At 49.9% G+C, this 18,005-nt stretch overlaps 1 protein-coding gene across 2 annotated transcripts in view; it reads left to right on the top strand.

The window, feature by feature from the left end:
- The window catches only part of TMIE (transmembrane inner ear), a 49,297-nt gene that overhangs the window by 9,785 nt on the left and 21,507 nt on the right, over positions 1-18,005 (top strand). For both annotated transcript variants that reach the window (XM_061576554.1, XM_061576555.1), the window contains exon 2: positions 14,314-14,431. In XM_061576554.1, the coding sequence (XP_061432538.1) occupies positions 14,314-14,431 (118 nt within the window). The remainder of the gene's footprint in view (positions 1-14,313; positions 14,432-18,005) is intronic.

Genomic DNA, 18,005 nt, shown 5'->3' with positions numbered 1-18,005 from the left:
CGGGAGTTGTGTTGCGATGTTCAGACGCCGAATAGATGCCCCCATTTTGAGAGGCATCAAGTCCCGCATTAAGCACGCGTACTTGGGGCACAACATGCGAACGAACAAGTTTCATTTCAAGTTTTCAAGTTTCATTTATTTGGTATAGAGCCATGCGGCTCTTGACTCGGGTGCAACCGCAACAAACAAAATGTGAACGGAGAACATTTTAAAGCGACGACACGCAACAAAACATCCTGGATAAATGTTTATTTAAAGCTTTCGTGACTGCATGGATTCATATTCGTGGTTCTTTCGGTAAAGTCACGTAGAAGGGAAATAATGAAATAATAATAAAATTACATAATAAGATAAAATTCTCACGTCGTTTCGGCCACAATGCAAGCAGTCGTCCTTTGTCAAGGCTCTCTCCTCCTCCCACCCAGCTTAAACATACGCTGCCAAGCTTAGCGGTGTTCATTAGGACGCTGTCTTTCCGACAGCTTGGTTCTTCACCTGAGGACGGCTGCTTGCGTTGTGGCCGAAACGTCGTGAGAATTGTATTTTATTGTTTTATTTTTATTATTTTATTATTTCCCTTCTACGTGACTTTACCGAATTAACCAAGAATATTTACTGAAAGAACCAAGAATATGAATCCTGGATAAACCAGCAAATATTCACAACGCTCTGGGAAAAAATCCACGCATTGCGTTTGAAGCCGATTGCCCTACACCAAAGACAGGCTTCATTATGGCCTTGTCTCACTGCCGGCGTTAGACCAGAGAATGGCAAAAAGGCGAATGGCGCAAAGTCAACGCAATATCAGAACACTTCCAGCTCGGGTCGACCAGTTACATCTATGGGACCTTTTAGACAATGCGTATACATATTAATCTAGATTCGAAGTTTTCGTGACTGCAGGAATCCATACTCTTTGGTTCTTTCGGTAAAGTCACGTGGGTATTGTAAAGGAGAGCCGACACAAGGTTGCAGGGGGTTCGTCGTGTATTCCTCTTCTCCCATCCACACCTGTCCCCAGCCGTCTCAATCTCGTTCTCGCCAAAACTCCCCTCTTCCTGCCAGTTCTCCCCTACATCAGAGGTCGCAATCGGGTACCCGATACCCGTATCCTACCCGATACCCGGCTACTGTTTGTCACTCATTTCCCAACGTCTTGTCTCTTCTCACAATTCAAGTTCCTAGAATCAACCCACCCGCGCCTGCAACATGGCTTCATCCCAGAAGTCGCAATCAGGTACCCGATACCCGTACCCTACCCGTACCCGGCCGGGTACGGGTAGGGTACGGGTACGGGTAGGGTACGGGTACAGCCGGGTACGGGTACCCGTTTGCGACCCTGGTGCGGCCAGGTACGGGTAAGGGTAAGGAATCAAAACCCGTTTGCGACCTCTACCTTATATCTCCTCGATTATCCCTCCCACTTCTCCTGTCACCGTCCCACCAACCCTCCTATTGGAGGGAATCCTTCCCCTGACACCCCTGCGGTATTATAATACCTACGTGACTTTACCGAAAGAACCAAAGAGTACGTATACATATTATCAGATCATGTTTGATAGCATGTTTCGCCACGAGTACGTGTAGTTAATGCAGACTCGATGCCTTTGCAAAATGGGTATACATTTGGTGTTTGAACATCTTGATACAGAAAGGGTAAAATCTATTCTTATTTTTGTTCATCAAGAGGCTAATTTATTTATGTAGTCAGCAGGCATTGTTAAGCGCCTTGGTGAAAGGCGCTTTTTAAATGCAAAGTAGAATATAATGGGGGAACGCGTGCTGTGAGTATCCACGTGTGCCGCTTTGAGCGTAGCCAAATTACAGCGGTGGTTTGTTGATGCTCGCTGTGACCTAGTTTTAGAATGTGTTCGAAAAGTTGGCAAATCTCAGCTGCTGGTCCCGTGAATTATGCACGCGGATTATTATTATTATTTGACCTCTCTTTTTTTTTTGCTCCGAGAGCGACGCCTCACCTACAGTGAGGGAATAAAGTCTTTGATCCCCTGCTGATTTTGTACGTTTGCCCACTGACAAAGAAATGATCAGTCTGTAATTTTAATGGTATGTTTATTTGAACAGTGAGAGACAGAATAACAACAAAAGAATCCAGAAAAACGCATGTCAAAAATGTTATAAACTCTTTAAGAGTGTGCTCCTAATCTCAGCTCGTTACCTGTATAAAAGACACCTGGGAGCCAGAAATCTTTCTGATTGAGAGGGGGTCAAATACTTATTTCCCTCATTAAAATGCAAACCAATTTATACAAATTTTGACATGCGTTTTTCTGCATTTTTGATTATTCTGTCTCTCACTGTTCAAATAAACCTACCATTAAAATTATAGACTGATCATTTCTTTGTCAGTGGGCAAACGTACAAAATCAGCAGGGGGTCAAATACTTTTTTCCCTCACTGTAGTTTTTGAAGGCACTTTTTTTGGGAGCGGGTGGAGTTGGGGGTTGTGGTGGTGGGTGGTGGTGGGTAGAGTCACACATTTTTTGGGATGTTTGGCCAATCGTCGACGATTCAATGCTTTCCTTTGGCTTCACGCGGCGGTAGGACAGCGCTTAAAAGGATCCGCGCAAACAAGCTGCAAAAATATAAAAAAAATATTCCATCACTTTGCAAGCAACATCTTCCAGGCCTTTCTCTGCCCATTGATATTTCACGAGTTGTCGTGACCCCGTGGTGAAGAATCCTTGGGCCGCTTCGACACGAGCGAGTAATGACGTGAGTGTAATGCAGCCCGACTTACACCAACGCTGTGATAAGTCACCCAAATTAGTCATCCGTGCGTCACCGCACTGCAATGTCATTTTAACCGAGAAAGGTCACGCGTGCAATCGGGCCATTGTTGTTGTCGTTGTCGTTGTTGGTTCGTTACTAAATAATAAGAGCAGAGTTGCTGCGGCGGAGGCGATACAACCGATCGTGCTGCAGACAAGCGTTGCGGAGATTTCGGTGACGATGAGTGGACGTTGGTCAGAATATCGGGATATTTATTTATGCTGGAGGAATCCGATGAGCAGGGTCAGAACGATACCGACAACACAACAAACAATATCAAAAAAACGCGATTGGAGTGCAAAGTATAGGAAAGGTAAGCAAATCACGAAAAAAAAGTACCAACTAAACTCGGCTATTTTTATTTGACCAGGTAAAGCCCACTGATTTATGCAGATCTTTTTCAAAAGCGACCTGGCTTTCACAAATGACAGCTCAACGAAGTGGGCTCATCATCATCACGTAGACATTTACAGCAGCCAAAATGCTCTAAACGCGTGACATTGATACTAAATGTGGATAAAAAAAAAACCGGAGGACCCGGAGAAAAAAATCCACGCGACCATCGGGAGAGAGACACGCCGACTTCAAATATACAGCAGCAAGCGTCAGGGTCCAGATCGAACCCACGACCTCCTGTAGACCAGGCGAGGTAGTTAACATCTCCTAGCCACCGTGATGATGACGATGAGAGAGACAGACGCAAACTTCAAATATACAGCAGCAGGCGTCAGGGTCCAGATCGAACGCACGACCTCCTGTACACCAGGCGAGGTAGTTAACATCTCCTAGCAACCGTGATGATGATGAGAGAGAGAGAGACACGCAGACTCCAAATATACAGCAGCAGGCGTCAGGGTCCAGATCGAACCCACGACCTCCTGTAGACCAGGCGAGGTAGTGAACATCTCCTCGCCACCGTGATGATGATGAGAGAGAGAGACACGCAGACTCCAAATATACAATACAGCAGGCGTCACGGTCCAGATCGAACGCACGACCTCCTGTATACCGGGCGAGGTAGTTAACATCTCCTAGCCACCGTGGTGATGATGATGAGAGTGAGACACGCAGACTCCAAATATACAGCAGCAGCAGGCGTCATGGTCCAGATCGAACCCACGACCTCCTGTATACCGGGCGAGGTAGTTAACATCTCCTAGCCACCGTGGTGATGATGATGAGAGTGAGACACGCAGACTCCAAATATACAGCAGCAGCAGGCGTCATGGTCCAGATCGAACCCACGACCTCCTGTATACCGAGCGAGGTAGTTAACATCTCCTAGCTACCGTGATGATGATGAGAGAGAGAGAGACACGCAGACTCCAAATATACAGCAGCAGCAGGCGTCACGGTCCAGATCGAACCCACGACCTCCTGTACACCGGGCGAGGTAGTTAACATCTCCTCGCCACCGCGGCGCCTAGATGGGCACACCACAGTTCGTTCACGATTGTCAGGTCACGTGTGGTGGGGTAGAACGTGGGAACTCCAACCACTAACAAGACGTATGACCAGTGTGGCAAGATACCCTTTCATCTTCTTGGCTCTTTCGGTAAAGTCACGTAGAAGGGAAATAATAAAATAATAAAAATAAAATATAATAAAATAAAATAATTCTCATGACGTTTCGGCCACAACGCAAGCAGCCGTCCTCAGGTGAAGAACAGGTCTGTCGGAAAGACAGCGACAGACCTGTTCTTCACCTGAGGACGGCTGATTGTGTTGTGGCCGAAACGTCGTGAGAATTGTATTTTATTATGTTTTATTTTTATTATTTTATTATTTCCCTTCTACGTGACTTTACCGAAAGAACCAAGAATAAGAATTGGTTTTATCTTATCTGGCAATAAAACAGAAGGTGTTAAGATGTTCCAACACCAAATAGAAACCTATTGCAATGCATCAAGTTCGCATTAACCACACGCCCGACCGCTGCCAAAAAGGTCCCATTTTGTACGTTGTATGGAAGGCGGGTACAGTACCTCTAGATTGCCAAATTCGGGCCGTGGTTTCCCATTTTTAAGAAAGGGAACCAGAGGGTGTGCTCTAACTGCATAGATATCACACTCTTCAGCGTCCCAGGAGGAACAATGTGGATTCCATCATGGTCGTGGCCAGTTCTTTTCCCTCTCACAGATATTTGAGGGTTCATGGGAGTGCTTCTCAAGTCTACCTCTGCTTTGTAGACTCGGAGAAGGCACGTGACCGTGTTCCCCACAATGCCTTGTGGGAGGTGCTGTGGGAGGACGATGTACCGGTGCCGCTTTTGTGCGCTACCCGGTCCCTCTATTCCCAGAGTGATGTCTGTGTCCGTATTCTTGGTGTTAAGTCAAAGTCGTTCACTGTGGGTGTTGGACTCTGCCAAGGGTGCGTCTTGTGTCCACTCCTGTTTGTGATTTTCATGGACAGGATATCAAGGGGCAGCCGAGGTACGGAGAGTTTCCGGTAAGGGGGCATGGAGGTGGCGTCGCAGCTTTTTTCAGACGACGTTGTCCTCTTTGCTTCGTCGGTCTGTGATCTCCAGCGGGCACCTGGACGGTTTGATGCCGAGTGTGAAGCGGCTGGGATAAGAATCAGCACTTCTAAATCTGAGGTCGTGGTTCACTGCCGGGAGACAGTGGATTGTGCTCTCCAGGTGAGGGGGAACCGCTGCCCTTAGTGGAGGAGGTGGAGGAGTTTAAGTACCTCGGAATCTCTTCCGTGAGTGATGGTAAGTAGGAGGCAGCAGATCGGCCGGCAGATCGGTGCGGCGTCTGGAGTAATGCGGGCGCTGTCCCATTCCGTGATAGTGAAGCGGGAGTTTTCGAACAAAGCTCTCGGTTTACAGGTCGGCCTACGTTCCTGCCCTCACCTATGATCATAAGCTTTAGGTAATGACCAAAAGCAAGAGATCGCAGGGGCCGATATGAGGTTTCTCCGCAGGGTTGCCAGGCCCAACTTTCCGTGATTGGGCGAGGAGTTCGGTAATCTGGGTGATCCTCAGGGTCGAGCCGCTGCTCCTTCGGATCGAGAGGAGCCAGTTGAGGTGGTTCGGGCACCCGGTAAGGATGCCCCCCGGTAAACTCACCCTGGAACTCTGCCGGGCAGCACGTCCCACTGGGAGAAGACCCCAGGACCAGCCCAGGACACACCAGAGGTTGCAACCGGGTACCCGATACCCGTACCCTACCCAATACCCGGCTACCCATACCCGGCCGGGTACGGGTAGGCCGTGAGTCACTGGTGAGTAACCGTTTGTCACTCATTTCGGGTAGGGTACGGGTATTGGTAGGGAACGGGTACCCGTACCCGGCCGGGTATGGGTACGGGTAGCCGTTTGCAACCCTGGTGCGGCCGGGTACGGGTACAGGGGGTAAGGAATCAAAACCCGTTTGCGACCTCTGGGACACGCTGCTGGCGGGACGACGTCGCTTGGCTTAGCCTGCGAATGCCTGGGAATTCCCCCAGGAAGAGTTAGAGTCCGTCACCAGGGAAAGGGAGGTCTGGACCACCACTGCTCAACATGCTGCTGCCGCGACCATCACATAAAAAGGTTGAGAAGCGTCTGCTCTAGAAACTCCCTCTGTTGGAAGCCCTTCTGCTGGTGGCGGCACGAGCGAGCCATTGCAGGGCTGCACCGTTACGCCCCCCTCACCTGTAACCCGGAGTGGACTTCGCCAGTGTGATATTCTAAGCCCCCTCATTTACTCAGGTGGGGGAGGGGGGCGGGATGTGCAGAAATGTCTAAGAGGCTTGCGGTTTTTATCTCCGCGATGTTAGAGGAGGCAGCGAGGAAATGAGCGCCTCCCGTCAAGCGGAGATCGGCTGGACGATCGTCCGAGGGCCGTCCGGGGTGATTTTTCGAAGAGACGAGGATTAAGGTGAGGCAAGAAATGCCAGAGGGGGGGGGGGGGTACTTTGAAGAGGGATGAGATGTTTGTGATTGAGATAGGCAGGGCGGGGGTGGGAGTGAGGGCGGGAGGGAGGGGGGGGGCGGTGGTGCAGCGGTTTGCTGGACACCGGTGAAATGATGGACGTTTGTTGAAAAGAGCTTCATAGCTCATCGGATTCCTCCAGTGTGAGTAAAAAAAAAAGTCGGATTATGATTCTGAAACGTTGCAAAAAAACTCCCTTTATGTCAACGTCGAGGAGATGTTTTGAGTCCTGGACTGAGAGTCTAGCCAGTGTGGAAGAGTTGGCAAGATACCCTCTTTGGGGGACTCGCTAGAACGGCGGTTCTCAACCGGGGTACACGGACTCCTGGGGGACTGTGAGTCCTGGACTGCGAGACCGAGACTACGAATAATGGACTGAGAGTGCTTGACTGAGAGACCTGGACTGAGTAACCTGGACCGCGAGACCGAGATTACGAGTCCTGGACTGTGAGTCCTGGACTGATAGTCCGGGACCGCGAGCCCTGAGTCCAGTGTGCTGACCATCGTTAATATTCACCGTTAAGTGTTTCTGATGTGAACGGCACTGGGCCACTCTGCGGCTATAAACCTTCCTATTGATTCAAGAGAGAAGCCCCCTGATGGAGCTGACCAGGCCGTGCCCGTGCGAACCTCTCTTTCCTCGCGGAAAGTTTTGAATTTTTAGTCTTCTTTTTCACTTTTCACTTTCACCCGGGCCACATTTTCAATGGGACCTTAGCGCTCACAATGAATTGCAAAACAACAAAAAAAAGCCGATCTAAATTCTAATCGCGTCTTCTTACTTTTAGAAAGACTTGTGTTTTTTTAAAATTATGCTTTGGGGTACAGGAGGTGAAAGAAAGCGTGGAGCTTATGAAGTGACGGTTCATCTCCCCGCCATATCCCTTCATAAGGTCACGTAGAATTCCCTCGAACGATATTGGGGTTACGGTAGGGGGGGGGCGGCGGGGGCTGCTTTCGCCATTTGTTCGATTCCTGAGGTCGCGGCTAATATGAACCGGCTCGGACCTTTGGGAGGGCATCAATTAATGAAAGGTCAAAAAGTGTGCCGTGCCCCGAGGCCTCGCTGAGGATGTCATCCGATGATTAAAATATGTTTTGCCATCACCGCCGCTGCCGCTTGCCGTGTGTTGACTCGGTCACGTGACGCTTGCAATCCACTGGGGGGGGGGGGGGGGTCCGGCCCCCCCCCCCGGATCCCTGCCCCCTGACCCCCAACCCTTTCCGCCCCACCGCCCCCCCTTTTTTGTTTCGACACCCGAACAATTCCGGCGGAACAATTCTGCCGTGAAATTATTACTTCCCTCGTGCGCTCTCAGCTTTGCTTCTGTTTCATATTCCTGTGATATTATTTTTTGGTTCGCGAGGCAAACACGTCTTTCGACAAAGTAAGTAAACAAAACATAATAGAATGCATTTATTTAAAACATATATGGTGCAGCTCTTTGTCGGCTCCCCGTTGCCGTGTGCGCGCGCGTTCACCACGCCGTGTCGGTCGCCGTGGAGGCTTGTTGACCATACTCTTAGGTGTTTTTCGGTAAAGTCACGTAGGTAAAAATAAATAATTACAAATAATAGAAATAAAATAATAAATCACGACGTTTCGAAGGCAACACAAGTCTCCGTCATCAGGTGGGACCGTCACAGCTAAATTTACCGTATCAAGTGGATTTCTTTGGAACTGCTTTTAGTTTTTTTTATTTTGTTGTCCTTCCCCCGCACCTCTGATTAGCGCGGTTGGCTACGTACGGTGCGAAAGAAGTTCAACGTACGTACATACGTGAACACGCACGTACACGCACGTACACACATGTACACGCACGTACACGCACGCGTACACACGTACACGCACGTACACGCACGTACACACATGTACACGCACGTACACGCACGTACACACATGTACACGCACGTACACGCACGTACACGCACGTGCACACACGTACACACATGTACACACACGTACACGCACGTGCACGCACGTACACACAAGTACACGCACGTACACGAACGTGCACGCACGTACACACGTGCACGCACGTGCACGCACGTACACGCACGTGCACGCACGTACACACATGTACACGCACGTACACGCACGTACACGTATGTACACACACGTGCACGCACGTACACACAAGTACACGCACGTACACGCACGTACACACACGTACACGCACGTACACGCACGTGCACGCACGTATACGCACGTACACGCACGTACACACAAGTACAGGCACGTACACACAAGTACACGCACGTACACGCACACCCACGTACACACACGTACACGCACGTGCACGCACGTACACGCACGTGCACACACGTACATACATGTACACGCACGTACACGCACGTACACACACGTACACACAAGTACTCGCACGTACACGCACGTACACGCGTGCACACACGTGCACACACGTACACACACTGCGTCACGAAGCAGCCCGTGAAGAAGCCCCCACCACGGCATGCGGCTCTGGGGTTGCAGGTTGTCAATCCCCGGGATAGAGCGTTGCACCCTCACCCCTATCCCACCGGCGTTAGTAGCTCCGATTCAATTGAAGGTTCGAGATCTCGGCGCGTGTGCGCTCGTGTACCCGTGTGTGCGAGCGTGCACAGCACGTGGTGCGTGTCCCACGTGACGCGAGCGGCGTCCATCGCTTTAGCGCGCCACGTCGCACATTTAATTATTGCTTTTTTAACATTTCAAATCAACGCGAGTCCGGTAAAGAGCACCCGAGCAGAGAACAAGAAGGGGGGGGGGGGAGGGGTGGTCTGGGAGGAGAGAGGGGGGGGGCAGAAATTCCGTGAACAAAAAACGCCCCGAGATCGACACGGCAGGGCTGAGTGAATGGGGTGGGTTGGTGGGAGACGTCGCACGGTGTTTAACAATCATCGGGCGCGTACAGCGTGCAACCACCATTGGAACCTCATTTGCCAGTTAAAAGTATGATAATTGTTTTTTTACCCTTCTATCTGGCAACAAAACTGACACCGTTTTTACAAGGAGTCATGTTTGCATAGACCACAATACCTGCAGTCATAATGCAAAAAAAAAACATAACTCTGATAATGTGCACTGTCCTTGAAGTTGTTTGGTCCACACCCGAGACAGCTTTCCTTAGAGCCTAGTCTCACATGGGTTGGACCAGATGACGCCAAAAGGCGCATTATGACTGCAGGTATTGTGGTCTATGCAAACATGACTCCTTTAAAAAAAGGTGTCAGTTTTGTTGCCAGATAGAAGGGTAAAAAACCAATTATCAGCGTGCAACCAGTTCATTTTGTATTCGGGCGGGGAGGAATTGAGCTGGTACGCACGTGGTGGTGCTGGTGGTGGTGGTCGTGGTGGTGCTGGTGGTGCTGGTGGTGGTGCTGGTGGTGGTGCTGGTGGTGGTGCTGGTGGTGGTGGTCGTGGTGGTGCTGGTGGTGGTGCTGGTGGTGGTGCTGGTGGTGCTGGTGGTGGTGGCGATCGAGTGAAACCGGAGTTCGTGAAACCCGGCGCCCTCGGAGGTTCTCCCCGAGACATTTTCCCTCCCTTCTCTTCCCGCATTATTTACTTTTCGAGAATGATTCGTGCCGCGGTGTGATATTTTGATACCTCCCGGCAAAGTTGCGAGGAGGTCTGAGATATTATTATTATTGACTCAAAAAGATGATGTGTGCGCCAATGTCAGGAACCGCTGATGATGTCCCCTCGGGGAGAGAAGGAATGCGCCGCAAATGGCCACAATGCTGGGAAATGGAAAAAAAATTCAACCTCCACCCCCCCACCAAAAAAAATCCCACGGTCGTGCCACGCGTTAGCACGGTTGGCTACGTACGGTGCGAAAGAAGTTCAGCGTGCGTGCGTTAGCTCGGAGGCCTCGACTGGAGGGGAGCAGCTCAGGGAGTGAAAGGATGGAAGAGGATGGGGAAGGCCTTTGTCCAGCAGGGGAGAGGATGACACCAACAACAGCAAACTCACACAGAGATTCATAGACTCACACAGAGACCCATAGACTTACACAGATAGTCATAGACTCACGCAGAGACCCATACTACACACTACACTACTATAAACTATACACTACACTACTACACACTACACTACTACACACTACACCACTATACACTACACACTACACCACTATACACTACACACTACACTACTATACACTACAAACTACACTACTACACACTACACTACTATACACTACACTACTATACACTACTACACATTACACTATACACTACACTACTACACACTACACTATACACTACACTACTACACACTACACTATATTACATTGAGAACTAATTTATTTAGAACTGCTCTTTGTTGCGTGTGCAGTTTCTTGTCCATTCCCCACGCACCTCCGATTAGCACGGTTGGCTACGTACGGTGCGAAAGAAGCCCAACGTAACACGCACCTCCCCCTAGGTCGACTCAGCCACAAAAACGAGCACCTGGCGCGGTGCGTAGCCAGACATCGCCACCGTGGGGAGACAGATGCGACGGCGGATTGCTGCTCGCTAACAGCACTTGCCCCAAATGTGGGTAATGGCTACATACGGGGTGTGGGTGGGGAGGGGGTGATCTTTGTCTTTGAGTGAATCATGATACCGATTCCATGCGAGTAAATATCGCGGCAAAGCATATTATTCCGTTTCGCCTCCCCAAATCTGATCGTCGCCGCGAGGCTTTGCCCCTGAGCGCATCGATGGCCCTCGAAAAGTGATTCAATCGCGGGTGTTCGCGAATGTTGAACGGCGGTTAGAGGCGCAGCCCTGCAATTTCCTCGCTTATTTTCCACTGCTACCGGAAGGACCTCCTCCGTTGGAAGGCTTATACGGGAGGGGGGGGTAGGGGGGGTTAATCTTCGTGTCGTCTCTTTGTCCTCACACGGACCTCTTTCGTCGTGCTCTTTGTGAGGGTTTCCGCGAAAATGTGTGTGTGTGCGTGCGTGTATGGGGAGCGGTGGCGCAGCGGTTAGCGCTACGAACCCGGACGACCCCGTTTCGATTGCCGCTGACGGGCACCAACACCGGCGAGGATTATCTGAACCTGGGCCTCCCCTAGGTCGACTCGACCTCAAATGAGTACCTGGTGCGGTGGGTAAAACAACGCTGTTGAGAAGACAAAGGCGGCCGGGCGTGGTGCCGGCCACCCTCATATACCGTGCCGGCCTTCGTAGGTGCTCCTCGTTAATAGAACTTTCCCTAACAGTCTGTGAAGGCTACACGGGGGATCTTTGTCTTTGTGTGTGCGAGTTCGATTCCCGCTCGCGGCCACCAACACTGGTTACGATTATCTGAACCGGTGCTGGGCCCTCTCCTAGGTCGACTCGGCCTCAAATGAGTCACCCGGGGCAGTGTGTAGTAAACATCGTCACTGGGGGGGGGGGGGGGGGGGAGAGAGAAAGGCGGCCGCGCATGACGCTGCCTACTCACCCCCCTTTCGCATGCTGTGCCGGCCTTCATTTCAGTTTCATTCATTAGGTACTAGCTGTACTGTCCGGCTACGCTCGGAACTTGGATCCACCACGCCCGGCCGCCTTTGTCTCCCCAGTGGCGATGTTCACACACCACAGCAGTTACTCGTTTTGAGTCTGAGTCGACCTAGGGGAGGCCCAGGACCGGTTAAAATAATCGTCACCGGTGTTGGCCGTGAGCGGGAATCGAACTCGGGTGGCCGGGTTCGTAGCGCAGCGCGCTACCCGCTACACTACAATGCGTGACGCTTCCACATGCGCGGGTCACATGACAGATTTGACGTCACAGCTCACTTGCTGTGCAAAAAATATATGCATTATTGAGCTCCCCCCCCCTAAAAAATATACAAAAGTGTATTTTTATAATTGTTGCATGGTGTACAGTCTGGAAAGTACACACATGGTAAATTTCCAGTTTGTTGCATGTCGGAAAGTACGCGAAACATTTTGAACAGGCACATAGTCACAACTTTGCTTTTTATATGTACGTATGGAGATGACCCTGTGAGCCATGCGGCTCTTGACTCGGTTGCAACCGCAACAAAACAAAAACGTGAACAAGAAACATCTGAAAGTGACTTACGCGCAAACAGAAAAAATCCTGGAAAAAACAGCAAAGTCTTCCAAAAAAAGACCACCGCATTTCAACGCTGTGTGCAAAAAATCCCAGTGGGATGCAAGTCAAACAATAACAACCACAAGACAATGTAGATTAAAGTTATCAGGCTAACTCTGTACTACAACAGACAAACATGGCTCAACCAAAACGTTTTCGAAATCATCAAAATAAAGCTATAAAAACAATGTAACGGTGATCATAGGAACTGTGATACAAATCTAACAATAAACGATACGCACGTAACATGTACGACCAAACTTTGCAGCCATAGCAGCCTTCATAGGTGCTACTCGCTCACAGCACTTGCCTTGTGATGTAAATGCTTACCCCGAGCCCTCATACTCTGATGGTGCGTTGTCTTTGAGCTGTGCGCCTTTTGGCGTCATCTGGTCCAACACCATGTGAGACTGGGCTCTAAGAAAAACTGTCTCTGGTGTGGATCAATCAATTTCAATGACAATGCAAACATTATCAGAGTTTACACTATGAGACCTCCTTTACCAGTGGCAAAATATAGTAATAGGTTTTTACCCTTTCAACTGGTATAAAAACTGACACCTTTATACAAGGCATCATGTTTGCAATAACCACAACACAAGCAGTCAAAATGCAAACAAAAAGAAACAACTCTGATGATGATAATTATAATGCACTGTCCTTGAAGTTGATTTATTACTATTATCAGAGTTGTGTTTTTTGTTTGCATTCTGACCGCAGGTATTGTAGTCAATGCAAACATGACTCCTTGTAAAAAAGGTGTCAGTTTTGTTGCCAAAAAAAAGGCAAAAAAAAAACTATTATTATACTGTTAGTTTGATACAGCAAATCTGGCTGTGACGGTCCCACCTGATGACGGAGACTTGTGTTGCCTCCGAAACGTCGTGATTTTTATTATTTTATTTTTATTAATTTTAATTTCGTTTTTTTTACCTACGTGACATTACCGAAAAAACTAAGAGTATGAATCATTGCAGTCACGAAAGCTTCAAATCTAGAACCTATTTTTATTAAATCATTTATATTAAGTTCACTTGCTTGCTTGCTTGCGCGCTTACGACCGTGAAAATATTTCGGTCTTTTTTTTAACCCACTTCCCGTGATCCAATCGAGCTGACATTTTGCACACAGACTCGTTGTGCGTGACAATTTATTTTGTGACAAAAAAAATTTGGAAAATTTTAGGAATTTTTTTCATATTAATTTAAAATACCAAGGTGATAAAAATGAAACTCTTACTCAAGAAAAACAGAAATGAATAACGAAATAAAACCGATGCCACGCATAGAAAATTTTAGGAAACATTTTTTTATATTAATTTAAAATACCAAGGTGATAAAAATGAAACTCTTACTCAAGAAAAACAGAAATGAATAATAAAATAAAACCGATGCCACGCATATAAAGGATTTATAGTGAAAAACTTTGTTTTTACGGGTTAATTTTTAGTCTGTTGAGGCTACACGGGGGGTGCGGGGTGACACCTCTTTCTCTCTGTGTGCGCGCCCAGGGATTCTCAACAATCGCGCCCAAGAAGAAGGAACCCGTGACATCCGAGACGGTGGTGTTCTGGGGCATGCGGCTCTGGCAGGTCGTGGGCATCTTCTCCATCGGAGTCTTGGCTGTCAGTGAGTCGGTGCCCTTTCGAATCCGCCGGGGGGGGGGGGGGGGTGTCAGGTGGGGGTCACCGCACGTCCAATTCACACACACCTGAAACCCGTTCCGAGACACCTGCAAGGTGGCAGGGTTGGGGTGTTCCATCGCCCCGACCGCCGAATCTGGGGGAACAGGTGGCTCGGTGGTTACCGTCCCCTTCCCCTCTCATCGAAGGGATCTTTGTGTCCCCATTGTAACCAGTTCAAGCCTCCTGTAAACCACGTGACCTGCGTGTGTGTCCACCCCCGCTCTGAACCCCGTCCCCCTCTCATTGAGGAATCTCTGTCTCTCTGTAACCAGCTCAAGTCTCCTGTAAACCACGTGACCTGCGTGTGTGGCCACCCCCGCTCTGATCTCCCTCCCCCTCTCATTGAGGGGATCTCTGTCTCACGTCCTCCGCAGATCCACTCCCAGCCACCACGTCCCACACCGCCTGGTGACCAAACGCATTCAACTTCTCTCTCTCTCTCTCTCAAACGTTCTCTATCTGAACACCGCTCGTAAAAACATGAGCCATGTTAGCGGAACATACAACCAAGACATTCTACGCAGAAGCAGAAAGATCACAGCCCCACTCTGGCGTAACACGGAGAGTGGGGGGTGTGTGTGGGGGGATCGCCCCGGGCCCCGCGCTTTGGGGGGTTGGGGGGGGGGGACCCGCGCTTCGATATCACCGTGTGATCTGACGTCCCTGGGAGTTACTTGCGTTCCGTGCCACATCCCACGCCGCCGTTCATCTTCACGGCACGGAGTCGTTCTTCGCTCTCCGAACACGTTCGTGATGAATTGGCGATGGCACCGACCAACCCACTGCAATGCGCACACCCCTGCGGGTTCGTGTGGGACGCCGCATTCCGCACGACATTTCACAGAACGGTATCAGTTTGTGGCAGATTCCGGGGAAAAAATGAGAGAGTGGGGAGAGTGTGGGGAGAGGGGAAATAAAAATATAGAGGGAGTTGCGTTTTAATATTTGTGTGGCTCTTTCACTCTCTCTCTCTCAAACACTCTCACTCACTCACCCTCACTCACTCTCATTCACTCTCTCTCATACTCTCTAACTCACTCTCACACTCTCTCACTCACTCTCATTCACTCTCACTCACTCTCACTCTCTCTCACTCTCATACTCTCTCACTCTCTCTCACTCACTCTCTCGCACACTCTCTCACTCACTCTCACACTCTCACTCTCTCACTCACTCTCACACTCTCTCACTCACTCTCACACTCTCTCACTCACCCTCACTCTCATTCACTCTCTCACTCTCTCTCAAACACTCTCACTCACTCACCCTCACTCATTCTCATTCACTCTCACTCACTCTCTCACTCATACTCTCTCACTCACTCTCACACTCTCTCACTCACTCTCACTCACTCTCATTCACTCTCACTCACTCTCTCGCACACTCTCTCACTCACCCTCACTCACTCACTCTCACACTCACCCTCACTCACTCTCATTCACTCTCACTCACTCTCTCACGCATACTCTCTCACTCACTCTCACACTCTCTCACTCACTCTCACTCACTCTCATTCACTCTCACTCACTCTCTCGCACACTCTCTCACTCACCCTCACTCACTCACTCTCACACTCACCCTCACTCACTCTCATTCACTCTCACTCACTCTCTCACGCATACTCTCTCACTCACTCTCACACTCTCTCACTCACTCTCATTCACTCTCACTCACTCTCACTCTCTCTCACTCACTCTCACACTCTCTCACTCACTCTCACTCACTCTCACACTCTCTCACACTCTCTCACTCACTCTCACACTCTCTCTCACACTCACTCTCACTCTCTCTCTCTCTCTCACTCACTCTCACACTCACTCACTCTCTCTCTCTCACGCACTCTCTCCTCCACTCTCTTCTCTCGTGAAGAGCGGGGGGTGGGGGATGGAGGGGGATTTGGAGGGCGGTGGGAGGGAGCGATGGAGAGTGTTGTCCTTTAAAGCGTCAAGCCACAGGAATTTTGTGAGTGTGTTGCCCGAGTCATCGAGAGTGCGACGAGAGGCGCGGTAAACTTCGACTCGATCTTTGTTTAGTCCGCCGCCGCACGGAACAGGCTGCACCCCCCCCAGCCCCACACCCCCCACACCCCCCACACCCCCCACGCCGCCCTCTCCTCGATGTCGCCTCTGCGTGTCGGAACTCGCGTGGAGCCCACTCCGGAATGCGCTCCGCGAAATGTTGAAGGGCCGCGCTCGCCAGAGATCGCGTGTCCAGCGATAAGAGGAGCACAGGGGAAACACGCACACGGGACAAAACTGCGCCCCTACCCTCCCCTCCCCTCCCTCCATCCTTTTTAAAAATCCTTTATATTAAGTTCACTTGCGTGCTTGCTTGCGCGCGCTTACGACCGTGCAAATCTTTCGGTCGTTTTTTTAACCCACTTCCAGTGATCCAATCGGGCTGACATTTTGCGCACAGACTCGTTGTGCGTGACAATTTATTTTCGTGAAAAAAATTCCCAAAATTTTACACTATTTAGGAAAAAAATTTTCATATTTAATTTAAAATACCAATGTGATAAAAATGAAACTCTTACTCAAGAAAAACAGAAATGAATAATAAAATAAAACCGATGCCACGCATATAAAGGATTTATAGTGAAAAACTTTGTTTTTACGGGTTAATTTTTTTAAACGATCAGACGAGAAAGATGCTCAGTCTTTCGGCACTTTACTTCGTTCATCATGTCGTTTGTTTGTTTTTTTTCAAAGACATAACGCGGGTTTCCCGTGTAACATTAGTCCCATTGTGTGCTACTGTGTTCATAGACCCCCAACAAGAAACACAAATCACCCTCAAAAAAACCATCACCAGATCCCCTGCTGCTGCACTACCAGCACCATAGCGGCGAAGGCACCTCCCTCCCTTCCTCCCTCCCTCCCTCCCTCCCTCCCTCCCTCCCTCCCTCCCTCCCTCCCTCCCTCCCTCCCTCCCTCCCTCCCTCCCTCCCTCCCTCCCCTCCCTCCCTCCCTCCCTACCTCCCTCCCTCCCTCCCTCCCTCCCCTCCCCTCCCCTCCCTCCCTCCCTCCCTCCCTCCCTCCCCTCCCTCCCTCCCTCCCCTCCCCTCCCCTCCCTCCCTCCCTCCCCTCTTCTCCCTCCCTCCCTCCCTCCCCTCCCTTCCTCCCTCCCTCCCTCCCTCCCCTCCTCCGTACGACGGTGAAATCCTCTAGGCAGCAGGTGAATCGAGTTCACGCTGTTTCTGTGGCAGGGTTGTTGGTTGCCACCGTTGCGTTTTGAGCGCCGGCGAGCACTCACGCTGCGCTCCGAACCCCGGGGCGGGCCAAGTTCGATTCCCACTCACGCTCATCAACGCCGGGGGGGTAGCGATTTATCTGAGCCGGTCGTGGGCCATTTGAGCGACTGATGTGAATTTTCATATTCTATAAGGGCTAGAATATGAGAATTCTAATGATGTTCTAGAAGGGCTATAAATTAGTGATGCAAAATTGTATGATGTTTATATTCTTAGGTTTTTTCGGTAAAGTCACCATATTAATAAAAAGTATGCGGCCCTTGCC

The sequence above is a fragment of the Lethenteron reissneri genome, chromosome 61, assembly GCF_015708825.2.
Source record: "Lethenteron reissneri isolate LAM-NWPU_2019-01 chromosome 61, ASM1570882v1, whole genome shotgun sequence".
Classification (NCBI taxonomy): Eukaryota; Metazoa; Chordata; class Hyperoartia; order Petromyzontiformes; family Petromyzontidae; genus Lethenteron; species Lethenteron reissneri.
This window is presented reverse-complemented; position numbering and strand designations above follow the sequence as displayed.